Consider the following 17,780-nt stretch of genomic DNA (forward strand, 5'->3'; position numbering starts at 1 on the left):
AGAGGTCATTTCGGGGGGGAACGCGGGGGAACGCAGTTCCCCCGGGTGAGGTGCAGGGGGGCGGGGCACATGACGAAGCCCCGCCCCCCGCTTCCGGCCGCCCCACTTCTGGCCCTCATTCAGCCAGGAGGAGGCAGGAGAAGAGGGTGCGTAAGTTGCTTCCTCCCCGCCTCTCCCCACCCATGCCTGCCTGGGGCCCGGGAGGGCCTTGGCCGGGCTTCCTCGCACTCCCGCTGGCCTTGCAGGTCCACCGCTGGGCCCCTGATGTCATGGGTGTGGAATATGCTAATGAGTTATGCTAATGAGTTCCCCTAGCTCTTTTTCTACAAAATGACCCCTGCTCATAAAAATTATGAATGCATGGCACCTATTCCCTTCTCTTACTGACTTGACTGCCTCTCAGAAGACAGTAGAACGAATGCAGCACAATTACCAAGAGGTAACTGTTGGGAATGGATAGACCTGTTCAAGTGCAGTCCTAAACAGAGTTACACCCTTCTGAATTGACAGGATTGCACTGCTATAGCCCTCTATAATACCCTTCAGAGTTGTGCAGACCAATCCCATGCATGTATACTCCAAAGTAATTTCCTCTCCCAGGTAAGTGTACCTTGAATTATAGGCTTTGATGCTGGTTTTCTCTCCTAAGGTATGTTAACTAGTTAATTATACTTCAGAATGAAATATGAAATACTCCACCTAGAAAGGGGTAATATAGCATTAATAAATCTATGGACTAGTTGTAATGCTGCGAACCTCCAGGTGGTGCCTTGATATCTCCCAGAATTACTAGTTTCCAGATTACAGAGAAAATGGCTGCTTCAGAGGGTAGACTCTATGGTATTGAATCCTGCTGAGTTCCCTTCCACTCCCAAACCCTGCCCTCCCCAGGCTCCACCTCCAAATTTCCAAGAATTTCTCAACATGTAATTGGCAACTTAAAGGTAAAGGTTCCCTTGCTCGAAAGCCAGTTGAGTCCAACTCTAGGGTTGTGGTGCTCATCTCCGTTTCAAAGCCAAAGAGCCAGTGTTGTCCGAAGACGTTTCCATGGTCATATTGGCAACTTAACTAATCATAAATCATACGGCTTTCCTTATCCTCCTGCCACTTCAAAGCATTGCAAATTTACCAAACTGTTGTCCTTTCAAAAATGTTCACCTTTGTAAAAATTATGCAAGATTTGCAAAGCTGATTTATCTAGCAGAGAGAGATTTAATCTTAGGTTGTCGTTCTGTCTTTATATGTGCATTTAAGTTTCATTCATATATCCAAGCAGGCATAGGGTGTCATCTTAACAGTTAATAACAATGTTGACTCTTTCTTTTACTTTTTATAAAATTTCCTCACAAGGGAAACCATTTATACCCTGGTTTACTGTGCAGAATGTTCTCAGAATAGAAGACACTATTACTGGAAGCACTAGAACATTTAAAAAGGCAATATTATTCCTGGAAGCTTAAGCCAGTTTGGTGTACTGGTTAAGAGAGGTGGACTCTAATCTGGAGAACCGGGTTTGATTCCCCACTTCTCCACATGCAGCCAGTTGAGTGACCTTGGGTCAGTCACAGTTCTCTCAGTGCTGTTCTCTCAAGAGCAGTTCTCTCAGAGTTCTCTCAGCCCCACCTACCTTACAAGGCGTCTCTTGCGGGGAGAGGAAGGGAAGGAGGTTGTAAGCTGCTCTGAGACTCTGAGTGAAGGGCAGGGTATAAATCCAACTCTTTTTCTTCTAAAAAATGTCAAGCCATAGGCTAAACCTTTCCTTGTTAGGTTAGCTATGCAGTTTAGTGCCTTGGGGTATGTATCTGACCATCTCTCTATATAATAATTGCCTTTTGGTGGTGGCGCGTTGCTGAACATTCCACACGCTCCCAAAACAGTAGGCTCCCTGATGTGTCACTCAGAAGCTGTCCTATCCACTGGCTGCGTTGCCTGAGTCCTGCCTCCAACATTCTAAACCGTTTGCTGTTTCTCTCCCCTCATAGCCAGTCGGAACACAGAGGTCATTTGCATATGCAGCCTGATTGGCCTTTGCCTCTAACATTCTAAACAGTTTGCTGTTGCTGTTGGGAGTCACTGAACGTGTCCTGAGGTAAAATGCATAACTCAATCTTCCCTTAAATCGTCACTGGAGTTGCCAGTCTCCCTGTGGGGCCTGGAGATCTCCCAGAAATCACCATGTTCCCCAGCCACAGCACATCATTTCCCCAACAGAAAATTTCCCAGCTATTACAACTGATGTTCAGATGACCAAGATCAGTTCTCCTGGAGACAATGGCTACTTTGGGCAGTGGACTCTACGGCATTATACCCTGCTGAGGTCCCTCCACACCCCAAACCCTGCCCTCCCCAGGCTCTACCCCTCAAATCTACAGGTATTTCCCAACCCAGAGTTGGCAACCGTGTAATTGGCTATGGAACCACTTTCCAGACCCTTGGAACCCAGAAAACATGGCATAGGAGGAGGTGCTTTTCTACCTTAGCTGCCACTGCGTAGCCCCAAATTAACATAAGCCAACCTCCAGGTGGCACCTGGAGATCTCCAGCTATTACAACTGATGTCCAGATGACCAAGATCAGTTCTCCTGGAGACAATGGCTGCTTTGGGCAGTGGTCTCTATGGCATTATACCCTGCTGAGGTCCCTCTGCACCTCAAACCCTGCCCTCCCCAGGCTCTGCCCCTCAAATCTACAGGTATTTCCCAACCCAGATTTGGCAACCATGTAATTGACTATGGAACTACTTTCCAGACCCTTGGAACCCAGAAAACATGGCACAGGAGTAGGTGCTTTTCTACCTTACCTGCACTGCATAACACCCCCCTCCCCCCAAAAAAAATAAGTCAGAGGTGGCAGGAACCATACCTGTTACCATGAGGCTGTCCTCCCATACTACCCACTTGGGACAGCAAAATTACTTGAGACAGCCCTGCCTTATAGCTAAGCAGAAGGAAAGAAACACAGTTTGCCTCCCTCTATTTTCCCCTTCCCTCTGCCACCCCACCAGCCACAGCCAGGACACTCATCTGGAACTTCCTTCTAGAGCTTGTTGTATTTCTTCCCACAACAGGCCTTACTCCTAGTTTTCTCATATTTCATGTCTGTTCTCCAAAACGAAACTGAATATTGCTATGGAAACCACCTAGCTAGAAAGGTCTTATGTGGATTTGTTTCCATTAAAATGTTTAATATATAAAAGTATTATAGATTCTATGAGCAGGAACCTCAAGCACTTTAATTAAAGTAAATGACACCTATAAAAGTGTATGGATGCATTTTATTTGAATAATTATTTTATAGTAGGATATCATTTTCTTACAGAATTTGCTTGGGAGGATCCAGGAATATTTTCCCATTTTTGATAACCTCTTGTTGTTCCCAAGAAAGCATCCCCCCCCCATGCAAGCACCCTTATGGATAGATTTTGTCTACAGTTTCATGCTGTTGTACATGTGGTAGCTACCATGTGCCTGTGCATACTTGTTCAACAGCCTTACAAACAGCTAATTTCTTATGCTTGAACTTGCACATACTTTGAATTCCAACCCACTGACTTTTTTCACAAGGACCATTGAAGTGGATCAGAATGCAAAAGGTCTCATGAGCAACAGTAAGACAGTGTTAGGACAAAGAAGGAAGAAAAGACGTGTGAAAAGAGCACAATCTAGTATTTTACAGTGCCATCCTAAGCTAAGTTGCACCATTCTAAATCCATTAAAGTCAATGGGCTTAGATGGAGGCAACTCTGTTTTGGATTATACTGCTAGAAACTTCATGTAGGCTACTTCTGGTTTTTCAGTCTTGTATGGCTTCATACAATTAGACAAACATGAGAGGCAGAACACTCTTTAAAAACGATAGCTAAAGATCAGTTATCACCTGAGTGAAGCACTTTTACTCTTAAGGAGCAATGTTCTGGCATGCAGATTTCTATTGACCTGTTTTTCATTCCAGGTTACTGATTAATTCCAGGCTCCTGCCTCCCATGATGAGTTTGCTGTTGTTTGAGTTTTGCAATACACATTGCAACAATTGTTTTCATAGACTTACCCAATAGCTAAACATGACAGGAACGGTAGACAAAACCTGGGCAGTGACTCCTATGGAGAAGAACAAGTACAATTGATCAAGAAAATGAAGATGAGCTTTGGGATGATTCCATACATTGGGTCAGGCCACTCTGACAGGGAAGTTAGGCACACACTTCTTGAAAATGCAAGATGGCCCATTTGTGCCACAGGATTGTCATGAACAATTGAACATCATGTGTCCCCCCCCCCCCAGAATGACCGCCTCAGCACTTGGAATCACACAGTTCAATTAATAATGCACTTTAATTCAGTAATTAATTGAATCAACAAGCCATTTTTTTCCTATCATAGCTGTATAATGGATAATGATTTAGGGTTGCTAATTCCACGCTGCGCTTCGGGGGGCGGAGTTCTCCCCGGGGCCCGATTCCGCGGCGGCAGAAATCGGGCCTCCAAAGCGGGGGTTTACCCGCCCCCCCGCCCCCACTTGGCAGTCCTAGATAATGTGACTTTTCCAGGACAGCTCACCTGGGTTGGGGGAATAAGCAGTTTGAAGAACATGGGTTGGATCCTATACAAGGACCTTGTGATCCTCCCAGCTTTCCCCTCCCTCTAGCAGCCATTTCCAGCCCTGGGAAACTTTATTTATGGAGCCATGGGGCTCTTGTGGAGTAATAGCCATGCAGGTTGGGAGGCCACGGTGGGGAGGGGAAATAGGGACTCATTGCTCTCCTGGCTATAACCTCCTTACCCACATATTGCAACAATTATTTTCCTCTTTCCCAAAGTTGGAAATGGCTGTTGGGGAGAGGGGAAAGCTGGGAAGATCAGTGACTGTCAGCACCTTGTGCTGATGGATTACAGGATCCGATCCTGTACCTTTTATAGACAAGGAGTGGCTTTGAACCTGATTGCCTTTAGAAAGCAGATTAATGGATAACTTTTGCACAGTAATCTGTCACTACTGAATTGCTCTTCCAGAAACAAACCTTCCATTGTTTCAGGAGTACATCTTGCTCTGAACAAAACTGCAACCCCACTGGAGGTTTCTTTACTGAATTTTTGGGTGCAAAGCTGCTGCAGTTATTCTCATTCCAATCTGCACCAGTTTTTAAAAAATAAACCCCACACATTTATAACATGCAAAAGAAAGCCTGTTCCCAGTTCTATTGATGCTCCAATAAAATGGTTGGGATCATCCTTGCTAATACCAGTACATACTTTTTATATAATTAAAAAATATTGTTGGTGCTTTACTGTTAAAGCAGCATGTGAAAGTGGTAACAGCAGGGATCATTTCGTAGAAAAAGAGCTAGGGGGACTCATTAGCATAACTCATTAGCATATGCCACACCCCCTGACATCACCGGAAGTGTGTCCTCCCCACAGCTGGCGGCGACCTCCAGCGGGCACCAGTAGGGAGCTCCAGGCCCCGCCCTCCCGCACCTCACCCAGGGGGATGGCGTCCCCCCCAAATGACCCCTGGGTAACAGAGGCTGTGAAGCACAACTGTGTTGTGAGAGCAGCAAGGTGTGGTCTGGAACATAATCACTTTCTCCTTTATATCGTGGCTGAGTTGCTGTATTGTAAAATATGAAAGAGAGAGAAAGTACAGTAAGGACAAATCTCTTGTGCCTTTCAGAAATGCAGCTTTCCTTGCACCCTGCTGAAACAGTACATCTACACAATTATGAAAAAGAGCCCTTTGCTTTTTAAAAAAATCTGCTCACACTACCCCCAAAGTCAAGAACTAGACCCTCTAAGCAAAGTCAGGCTGACCTAACACCATACAGCTGGTGATTTTGACACGATAGTTTAATTTTATGTACCCTGGCTTTTTCTGCCATAAATAAAAAGAGTCTTGTGAAATCTTAAAGATTAACAAGTTTTTATTCTCACATAAGCTTTTGTGGGAATGTAACTTAAACAACCTAAACAACATTCTTGAAAATTTTAAAGACCACATAAATAACAAATTTGCATTACTAAGTTCAAGTGGATGTGAACCGGAAGAACTATGGGTTGAAACCCAAGATATTCTCAAGGAATAAATGGTAAAATAAAATATAATTTTTTAAAAAAGAGATATTCTCAAGGATGAATGCACAAAGACTATTCCTGAGGCCAAAAAGAAATGAAAAGCCTTGATGGATGACTGATGAAACTTTTAAAATTGCTAACAATAGACAAGAAGCAGAAGTAAAAGGTGACAGAAATAGAACCAGAAGTCTAAATGCTGTGTTTTGGTGAATTTCACATAGAGACAAAGAGAACTATTACAATAACCAGTGTAAAGAAATAGAACAGAACAACAAAAAAGGAAAAATAAGAGATCTGTTCTGCAAGACCCAAGAATTCAAAGGGAACTTTAAAGCATGGTTAAAGATCAACATGGAAGATAATTAACTGAACAGGATGAAATAAAGAAGAAATGGGAACAATATACTGAAGAACTAAGAGATAAAGAGATGAAAGGATGACATTCCTCCCAAGAAGAATCTTTAGAAGAAAAACCTAAAGTGAAGAGAAAGCTGCACTGACAGCAATTAAGAGAAACAAATCACCAGGCGTAGATGCGGTATCAATAGAGCTATTTCAAGCCACAGAAATGGAGTCCATCAAAGTCTTACCAAGGATATGCCAATGAATATGGAAAACAAACAATAGCTCACAGACTGAAAACACTCAATCTACATTCCTGTTCACAAAAGGAGACATCAAAGACTGCAGCAACTACCAGAGCATCACATTAATTTCTCATGCAAGCATAGCGATACTCAACATTTTACAACAAAGACTGTTACCATATATGGAATGAGAAATGGCAGGAGTTCAAGCCAGATTCAGAAAAGGAAGATACATTATAGATCATATTACAAATTTACATTGGTTATTGGAGCATATGAGAGAATTTTAGAAGAAAATCAGTTTGTGCTTCATAGATTACAGTAAATTTTGTAAGACCTGATCAAGGCTGTTATCGATAGGATGTTTGGAGGTAATTAATTCATAGGGTTGCCCTAAGTCAGAAGTGACTTGATGGCATTTAACACACAACTTAAACCTCTCAGTGCTTTTTTTTGGCAGATTTAGCCAGTGATCAGTCCCTCTGCTTCCACTATTTGATCAGTTTACCTTAGAGACACAATGGTATTGAAGATGAAGGATAGCAGACTATTTACCGCTGCAAAAATGGAACAGTTGACTTTTGATCCCTGATACCACCTGAAACTTTTCACCCTCTCTGGTAATTTCAAAGATCTAACCAAAGGTCTGTCCTGTTCATAAAGTATATAACGTGTATCTCCTTTTCTCTTGTCACAACTTATCATTTGAACAAAGACGTCCCACAAAAAGGTTTCAGATTTATGTAGGACCCCTACCATCTGACTTACTCCTTAGTATGGGCAGACTGGCTAATAATGGTCAAACTATATATGACACATAAGTATAGTATTTCACACCCCTGTTACCAGATCCTTTCCACTGGAAGATATCAGAACCTGGGATCTTGTGTACTTGAACTTGCATGCTAACCAGTGTAGGGGAATCATACTGATGAACAACATATCTCATCACAGACTTAATGTACTGGCAAGGAAAATCAAGGAATGGGGATGATACCAAGACAAGCATTGAGCCAGGGTGGGTTTGCTCAAATATTGGCACATTGGAAGTCATTCAAGGTTCTGTATTAAAAACAAAATTAAAGTTAAAATTTCAAAAATTCACCTTTAAAGTGTTAATAAATCTTAGCTCCACCCAAACACATATATGCTGTCTTTATTTTCATAGAATCATAGAATCACAGAGTTGGAAGGGGCTATGCAGGCGATCTAGTCCAACCCCTTGCTCAATGCAGGGTCAGCCTACAGTATCCCCCGCAAGTGTTTGTCTAGCCGCTGCTTAAAGACTGCCAGTGAAGGGGAGCTCACCACCTCCCTAGGCAGCTGATTCCACCATTGCACAGCTTTTACCGTAAAAAAGTTTTCCCTAATATCCAGCTGGTACTTTCCCACCCTCAATTTAAACCCATGATTGTGAGTCCAATCCTCTGCTGCCAACAGGAATAGCTCCCTGCCCTCCTCTAAGTGATAGCCCTTCAAATACTTAAAGAGAGCAATCATGTCCCCCCTCAACCTCCTCTTCTCCAGACTGAACATTCCCAAGTCCCTCAGCCTTTCCTCATAGGGCTTGGTCTCCAGGCCCCTGATCATCCTCGTCACTCCATTCTGCCACATCCTTTTTGAAGTGAAGCCTCCAGAACTGCACACAATACTCTAGGTGCAGCCTGACCAATGCAGTGTACAGCGGGACTATGACATCTTGTGATTTGGATGTTATGCCTCTGCTGATATACTCCAAGATAACATGAGCCTTATTTGTCGCTGCATCACACTGGCTGCTCATATTTAACTTATGGTCCACCCATACCCCAAGATATCGTTCACACACGTTGCTATCCAGAAGTGTATCCCCCATCCAGTATGCATGTCCCTCATTTTTGTTACCCAGATAGAGAACTTGGCACTTATCCTTGTTAAATTGCATCTTGTTCAAAATCACCTACTTTTCCAGCGTATTCAAATCTCATTGAATTCTATCTCTATCTTCTGGTGTGTTTGCTGTTCCTCCCAATTTGGTAGCTCCTCCACACCCTCATCCAGATCATTTATAAAAATATTGAAAATTACTGGGCCCAGAACCGTGGCTCCCCACTGAACACCTCCCTCCATTCAGATGAAATGCCATTGACAACGACTCTTTGAGTGCAGTTCCTTTATGCCAATAAAGGTATTGTATTTGTTTGTGAGTGCAGTTCAACCAGTTCCCTATCCACCTAACTATAGTCCAGTCTACAGTCCTTTAGTTTACTCATCAGAACATCATGGGGGGCTGTGTCAAAAGCTTTACTGAAATCCAGGTAAACAACATCAACAGCATTCCGTCAATCCAGTAAGCTTGTCACTCAATCAAAGAAGGAAATAAGGTTGGTCTGGCAGGACCTGTTGGAGACAAATCTGTGCTGACTTCCCCGAATCACCAAGTCGTCCTTTAGATGCTCACAGATTGATCCCTTTAAAATCTGCTCCAGTATCTTCCCTGGGACAGAGGTCAGACTGACTCGGCTGTAGTTTCCTGGGTCATCCCTCCTCCCTTTTTTGAAAATTGGGATAACATCTGCCTTCCTCCAGTCTTCTGGCACGTGGAAGATGATGGACAAAGACTCTGTAAGCTCTCTGGAAAGTTCTTTGAGCACTGTTGTGTGCATACCATCTGGCCCAGGGGATTTGTTCTCATTCAATGCAGCCAGGTGCTTCTCAACAATGTCCACCAGCAGCCTGGATGCCTTGCCTCCTACCATCTATAGATGAACCTGTACTTTTCTTCAGGGGAAAAAGTGAGGCAAAATAGGCATTGAAGCCTTTCTGATTTCTCTCTGTCCTCTGTCAAAGTTTCTCCATTTTCATCCAACACTGGGCCCATTGCCTCTTTTATCTAGTGTTTGTTCCTCACATATCTGAAGAAGAGTTTCTTGTATCGAGCCTCTCTGGTGAGCTTTAGCTCACTGTGAGCTTTAGCCTCTCTGATGGCTGACGCAGTGCCTAGCAACCTGCAGATACTCTTCTTTAGAGGTATGTCCTTGCCTCCATTTCTTGAACAATTCCTCTTTCTCCCTTAGCACATCACACAGTTCTCTGTTCATCCACATTGGCTTCTTGGATCCCCTACCATGTTTTTTTCTTGTTGGGATACTGATGGCTTGCAAGAGCTCTTGTTTTAGGAGAGCCCGCCTTTCACTTGCTCCTTTCCCTTCCGGCAGTCTTGCCCATGGAATGATTCTCATGCCTTGGCAAAGCAAGCCTGATTCTATGACAGTTTCCAAGTTGGGGTGGGCAAAGACCTGGTGTGGGTTAGGGCACTTGCCCCACTCCTTTGTAAATATCCCAATAAAAAGGCGCGGCAACTTACCTCTTGTTGGGTTTTCATAAAGGCTTCTGGATCCCATTTACTGGCCCTTGCATTGCAACTGACTGCGGCAATCTTAAGACAGCCTGGGAGCTCCCAGATGTTGTCACTAGGAAAATAGCCAAGGACTGTGAGGCAGGCAGGATGTCGGGTCCCTTCGTGGCACCACCACTTACCAGTCTATGAGTGTCATCGCTAGGCGTGGTTGCCAAGAAGGCCCCGGGTGAGTTTCAGTTGATTCACCATCTGTCCTATCCAAAGGGGGCCTTCAGTTAATGATGCCATTGCTCCGGAACAATGCTCAGTTTGCATCACATGACCACACAGTCAGCCTCATACACTCCTGTGGCCCGGGACTTTGTTAGCAAAGCGTGATATTCAATCTGCTTTTCACTTGCTCCCCGTTCACCGAGGGGATTTCTGCCTCTTGGGCTTCAAATTTGATGGTAATTGGTATGTGGATAAGGCCATGCCTATGGGCTGCTCAGTCGCCTGTGCTGCATTCAAAACCTTCAGCACTTTCCTAGAGTAACATACCGGGTGCCCTCACATCACCCACTATCTGGGTGCTGATCATCTGGTGGCATTCCAGGCTCTTGCGGCCAAGTTGGGGGTGCCATTAACCCAGGAAGAAACTGAAGGTCCAGCTACTCCTTTAACATACCAAGGGATCTCACTGGATTTCATCCAGGGCACCTGTAGCCTTCCCTCGGAAAAGCTGGTAGCCCTAAGAAGTCAGCTGTCTGGGGTCATAAACAAGAAAAAGTGCACCTTGAAGGAGATCCAGTTGGTGCTGAGTCACCTAAATTTTGTTTCCAAGGCAGTTGCCCTGGGGCGAGAGTTGTGCACCCAGCTGGCATGAGCCACGGCTGAGGTGGCCACACTTTTCATTACATCAGGATTACATGGAGTATGCAGGAGGACCTATTGGTGTGGCTAGAATTTTTGAGTCACTACACTGGAGGATTCATTGCAGGTACAGATGCTGCAGGAAGCTTAGGTCTGGGGTATTCTTCAATAATCGGTGGTAAACTCAATGGTGACCTTTGCAGTGGGCAAAGTCAGGGATCCTCAGAGACCTTAAAGGTAAAGGTTCCCTTGCTCAAAAGCCAGTTGAATCCGACTCTAGGGTTGCGGTGCTCATCTCCGTTTCAAAGCCGAAGAGCCAGCGCTGTCCGAAGACGTTTCCGTGGTCATGTGGCCGGCATGACTAAACACCAAGGAGCACGGAACGCTGTTACCTTCCCACCGAAGTGGTACCTATTTATCTACTTGCAATTTCTTGCTTTTGAACTGCTAGGTTGTCAGGAGCTGGAACTAGAGACGGGAGCTCACTACGTCATGCGGCACCCAGGTCTTGAACTGCTGAACTATCGACCTTCCACAGCCTGCAGTTCAGCGTCTTAACCACTTGAGCCACCGCAGAGACCTTACCTTCTTGGAATTCTTTCCAATTGCGGCTGCTGTCCACATGTGGCAGAATGTGTTCCAGAATAAGCAGGTCCTGTTCTGGTGCGACAACCAGGCTGTAGTCCAGATTATTAATAGGCAGACATTGTGCTCACACAGGTTTGCAGTTACCTGCTTGGTTGCTAACGTATCTTTCTCAGCATGATACATTGCAGGTACCACTAATGGCATTGTGGACACCTTGCCGTGTTTCCAAGAGGAAAGGTTCTGAATGCTGGCCCCCAGCACAAATCAACATCTGGATGTCTCCCCAGTGGATCTTTGGAGGCTTGGCAACAATTGATTATTCAGGGAGTCTTGAGTCTCTCGTCCCCTCTACTCGGCAGGTCAGTGAGTGGGCTGTTTCTATTTTCCTGTCTTTTGCGGCATCTGTCAGTTCTTCCAACCCTTTGCCGATCCCTCAGGCATTGATTTTACAATATCTGGCAAACCTGAAGGAATGGAGGCTCGCCCCGAAGACCATGAACATTCACCTGGCAGCCATATTGTTTTATAGTAAGGTCCTGGGCTTCAGCGACCCCTGCTGCTCTCTCCTAGCCCGTGGGGCCATGGAGGGTTGGAGCAGGCAGGCACCCTGAGAGCCTGATGAGTGCAGAGCCATTACTATGGCCAAATTTATGTGACAGCTCCCCTGGATATGCTCTTCACCCTTTGAAGCCACCCTCTTTCAGGCAGTTTTCACATTAGCATTTTTGGAGCATTTTGCTGCAGTGAGTTATTAGCTGCATCCTGCAGTGATGTTGGGGGTTGTACCCTTACCCTCTGGGATGTCTCACTTAGTGGTTCAAGGCTACGTATCCGACTGTGTAAGTCCAAGACGGACCAGCATTCACGGGGGATGCATATCTTACTTCATTCAGCTCCCCGGGGTCAGCCCTGTCCAGTGTGGTACACCTTGGAATGCCTTTGTATTCAGCCTAATATCCCAGGGACATTTTTTTTCCTGCATGCTGATAGCTCCTGCCTATCACGATTTCAGTTCATCAGTGTTTCACATGTATGCATTGCAAGACAGGGCCTTCCCCACCGGGTGTGTGTGTTAGAATTGCCCTCATTCCAGATTGGGGAGCCAGCCCAGACAGGGGCTGCTGGTGGCAGGGGGCCATGCAGAGGCTGGTGCCCACATGTGTCCCAGTATCCTGTCACTCGATGGGCTATTCCCCAGCAGGCAGGCTCAGGGGAGGCTTACATTGGTTGGCAGGTGGGTTGCCTGGATTCATCCCTATGCTGCACCATAGCTCCTTTATCTGTATTAATAAAATAACCCATGGCCATGTTTTTGCCCAAAATGGATTTTGTGTGTGTGTGTGTTAATTCCTTCCAGTACCTCCCCTTCTGCCTGTCCTTGAACCTGCAAAAGGACCTGCCGTTGTATGTTTTCATTAAGGTTATCCTTGCGCAGTGGCATTAATCTGCAACAGCTAGATTCGAGTCCAGTAGCACAGTTGCAACTAGCCTTCAGAATGTCCTTCCCAAATGAGCAACACAGCACTACAGCTTAGAGTGACTGACACAAAATGAGGACCAGATTGCAATCTTATATGATCCCTGACAGGATAGTATGGTGGATGCCATCTACATAGAGGGCGGAACCAGGGGTCATTTTGTAGAAAAAGAGGTGCAGGAGCTCATTACCATAACTTATTTGCATATGCCACACCCCCTGACATCATGTGTCAGAAGGCAACACCCACCGCTCTGGCTCCACTGGACTGTTTTGGATTGCTAGCTATGGGGGGGGGGAACGTGCAGATGTGTCCTCGCAGAGGAGGGAGAGCTTGTATCTGAATAAAACTTGGTCTTAAATGTGCCACTGGACTGTTTTGGACCGGGGGGCCGAGGAAGCTCTGCAACTTCCCTGGCTGCTTCTTGCTCTGACTGAGGGATGCTGGGAGCAGGGGGTGGGGCTTGTTGCATGCGCCCACCCCCTGGGCTCTTTACTGCCAGAGCTCCGCTCCTGTGCACTCCTGCAGGAAATGACCCCTGGGCGGAACAGCATTGCAATGGAATACTCCTACATCATAATCTTGTACTCAGAGGGTGCGTTCAGACTCGCCGTTTGATCTGGTGTCGTCACGCTTCAGCAACGGATTTTATATGCATGATCACACAGTCAACATCTGCCTCCCGTCCCCAGCCGTTGGTCTCCAGCTCAAAACCACTTTAACCCGGAGTACTTTGTTACCAGGTCCCAAAGTGGTGTTTTCTCAGCTCTCCTGTTTAAAACCACATGTTCCTCTTGTGTGATCACTCCTCCAGTGTCAAGCCACTTCTGGTTTAAACCCCCTCCCCACTTGAAAGCTGTCCAAGGCTTCCGCTTTTCGCCCGCCATTTTTTTAATGTGTTGGCGGTGTGCGCATAGGCGGAGCTCCACTACTGTGTTTAGGAAACCGACATTTAAACGGTCACTTGTTTTAGAGTTTAGATGAGTTCGGGATCTCACGGAGGCCATTTTCGTGTCAAATTTTTAAAGGGAAGTCTTCTGTTGGAGGGGTTGGAGTGATTCACCATGGTGGTTCTGCACATGTGCCATGATTGTTCCCCCCAATTCTATGGAGGGGCGCCTATGTGCATACACAAACTGAGAAAAAAATTAAAAACCCCACTGATGCATGTTGCTGCACGTCGGTAGTGTAGACACCGGGGAGCGACATGACTGCATGGTGAGGCAGGATAAGGGAGGTAAGTGTGATTGCAATTATCCAGATCAAATATAACCTGGTTAGAACCGGAGCAGTTTAACACACTCTCAGCACGCCATCTGACCGCACCCTAAAAGTGCAAAGTAAACAAACCCATCTCTGGTTTCTTACAGTGATAAAGCAAGGAATGGCTCTATCTTTAAGGATTTGGTCTAAATTGATATATGTGGTGGAAAATCATGGCCTCTGACAGGCACATGTTAACATTTTTCAATGGGTGTTAATGGTTACTGTATGGATGGTACCTGATTTGTTCATCTCTTTAATTCGAACCTCTGGATCCCAGCAGTTTTCTTGAATAACTCTGAAAACTTTTCCATCTTTCATCATTTTAGCCTCTCCCTGTAGAATTTAAAGAGTACTTAATACAAATTTTGCATTTTTAACCTAAGGAATATTTTAATATTATTTATTGATCGCCTCAAAGCAGTTTTCTGATGTTACCTTTGTGGAGTAAAACAAACAGAGTATGGTACACAGTGTATGGATATTACACTACACAGGGATAGTTACTGTGATAAGTACGCTAAACTAAATAATACAATACTGTAAAAATCAGAAAATATATGCTGTTTAAGTTAGATATGCTTTTTTTACAAGGTTGGAATACAAAAATACAGTCAGTTTCAAATAAACAGAAGTGGTTTTTAACTAAGCAAATGATGTTAACGACGTGCTCAGGAATATCCTGTGTCGTTTCGACGTTCCTTCTTCGGAACAAGAGTCTATAGATAATTCCCAGGTTTTTGTCTCATCTATAAGAGTAGAAATTAAGCCTGATGCTCACATATTTTTTCTTCATAGGTCAATAACAAAGCACAATTGCTAGTTAAATGGAATGGGGGTGGGAGTGGAATGCAGTTCTCACATCACTGTCAGAATATGGGAAAGACCCACAATGGAACTATCAGTCAAGAGTGGAAGATGGAGCAGATTCTTACGTTTGATTTTTATGTAGTATTTTGAGTCCTGGTACTAAAAATGGATTGCTTGAATAGAGATGCATTTCAAAATTAGGATTTATTCAAGCTAGTGCTTTCTAGGATTCAACAATAACACTTTTTTGCTGCATCATGGTATATATGAAATAATAAAGGGAATGCATATTTGAACTTTTGTGAAAAGCATTTCTTTTTTGATTAATTCATGGTCTGCCACACATCTGGATTTAAGCACCATAATTTAGAAGTTAGCAAAAGTAGCTTCCAAGGAAACGTGGATTTGAATATTTCTTAGAAAGAAATCAATTACTTGCTATGGGAGCTGCTTAAGGAACATGGCTGTCTGCATCAAAATAAGGTGTTAGACTAATGCTCTTGGGGGCAATAATAAGCAGGTCTGCTCAGAAGTAAACCCAATTTTATATAATGAAGCTTACTCCAGGGAAAGCACTGTTACATTTCCAGCCCTTTTGTACCTTTAGACCTTTGTGTTACAGTTATTGAGATTGTATAGAAGTTTAGAATAAACATCATATCAAGGCCATTTTTAAACCTGAATATGTTATTAACCTCATACATTATTCAAAACTGATTAATATTTGAAAGCCTCCACCCCCACCCCCCATTACTAGCTATGACTTTGCTTTGACAGCTGGCCAGAATGACTTGGCAGCAGCTTCACGATTCCAGAAAATGACTCCAAATAACACAGACTGTAATTACAATGGCACCATCCAAATTCCTCAGGCAAATACCTTTAAATAAATGATTTTTCAAAGTGGCAGAAGGAAAGAATTCAACCCTATGTTCATACAGAGACTGATTGCTGAATAGGAGCCCAGTGTTGACTATTACATAATAGGCAACACATTGTTTAGGAAGATGGGGAAGACCTGGTGGGATCAAGCATCTTGTTACATAAAAATAGATGTTGGAGGATTTGTTTTGTTATTACTGATAAGAATATTTGGGTAAACAGAGCAGTTTTTTTCTGGCAGATATTTATATAGAATCAGATATGCTGTTTCTTGTGTTAAGTTCTGAAATTAAGGCTAGAAAGAGCATCATTTCTCCAAGGGATTTACTTAACCCCCCCCCCTTACAAATGAATGCGGACTGCAACAAGATAAATAGCCCCTCTAATGCCTAAAGGGCTAAGTTGCAAGACGGAATCTCCAATAAGCAAAGTCCTAATTAAACAACAGCAGCTCCCCCACTCCATCTGCATTAATGACCAGCAGACTGTGCCAAGCCCAGTGCTGAATACAAGCGAACTGCTTATATCAATTAGATATGGCAATAATGTTTAACTCATTGTAAAAGACATAAGTTAAAAATTCAGATTCATATCGTCATCATTGGCATAAGTGCAAAACATGCACGAATGGGACATATTTGTAAACCAAGAACTTATTTTTGGATCTATATTTGGAGTTAATTTGGAGCTGTTTCTCAAAGGCTTTGCAGTAATAATTGCTAGACACATGGATGCAGAGGAAATTAGATTTGCATCTCAAGCCATGGATGCAGCACCAAGCTCTTCATAAAAGCAAATAAGAGCTCTTCCTTCATTTAGTGAATCAGAGTCCTAAACAATGGTCTGTACTACAGATTGTTGTTGTTTTTTTAATCATGCATAAATTCAAGAAGAAAAACATGGGGTGAATTTTAATGTGGATACTTCTGCAGTCTGAACTAAATGAGAGGTAGAATTAATTGTCTCTGGGAAAACTAACTGCCCTTGATGTGGTAAATCACAGCAATCATCATGTGAGAAAGTGCTAGGGATGAAATAAAACATTTCAGCCCTGAATTTAAGGCCTCGTGAGAGTACAATGATGATGCTCCTTTGGGATGTTTCTTTGGACCAGGGCTTTTTTTGTAGAAAAAGCCCAGCAGGAACATATTAGCATAATAGGCCACACCCAACAGCAGAAACTCATTAGCATATTAGGCCACACCCCAACATTGTTGTTCATTCGCATATTAGGCCACACCCCCATGTCTTCCCTCGGCTTGCCTGGGCAAGCCGGCCCTTAGACAAGCCGAGGAAGGCACAGGGAGGCATTTAAATGCCTCCCTGACCCTTCCAGTCCCCACGACCCACCCGCCCGCCTCGGAGTCGCTGGGGGGGTGTCGCTCTCCAGGCCTTCCCTCTGTAGCCACACACACAGAGGTTTGGGCTGTAGTGGACGTGGCAACTCTGAAGCCAGCCGGAACTCCATTCCTGTGCGTTCCTGCCCAGTTGCAAGATTGCTTTGAGAGGACAAACTGGGATATTTTTGATCATCAAGACCTGGAGGAACACACAGTGGCAGTCCTGGGTTATATTAAACACTGCATGGACAGTGTTGCTGTGGAGAGGTGCATACGGGTCTATCCTAATCAAAAACCCTGGATGACGAGAGAGGTACAGCGACTTTTGAGGGAGAGGGATATGGCCTTTAGGTCTGGAGACATGAACCTTTATAGCTCTGCCAGAGCCAACCTGAAAAGAGGTATCCGACAGGCTAAGCTGGGCTATAGGCAGAGGATTGAGGATAAATTCAATACGAATGACATGCAGCAGGTGTGGCAGGGGATTCAGAATATTACCAATTATAAACCAATCGTTGCTGCCGTGGATGGAGACCCTTCATTGGCGGAGGAGCTTAATCTCTTCCTTACCC

General features: G+C 44.4%; 1 protein-coding gene across 1 annotated transcript in view; it reads right to left on the reverse strand.

The window, feature by feature from the left end:
- ACMSD (aminocarboxymuconate semialdehyde decarboxylase) overlaps window positions 1–17,780 on the reverse strand; it is a 73,243-nt gene that overhangs the window by 35,819 nt on the left and 19,644 nt on the right. Inside the window, exons 3-4 of the mRNA XM_015425781.1 lie at window positions 14,416–14,512; window positions 4,048–4,097 (exon numbers count right to left, since the gene is read on the reverse strand). Of these exons, the coding sequence (XP_015281267.1) occupies window positions 4,048–4,097; window positions 14,416–14,512 (147 nt within the window). The remainder of the gene's footprint in view (window positions 1–4,047; window positions 4,098–14,415; window positions 14,513–17,780) is intronic.

Source organism: Gekko japonicus, unplaced genomic scaffold, assembly GCF_001447785.1.
Source record: "Gekko japonicus isolate JY-2015 unplaced genomic scaffold, Gekko_japonicus_V1.1 scaffold1924, whole genome shotgun sequence".
Lineage (NCBI taxonomy): Eukaryota > Metazoa > Chordata > Lepidosauria > Squamata > Gekkonidae > Gekko > Gekko japonicus.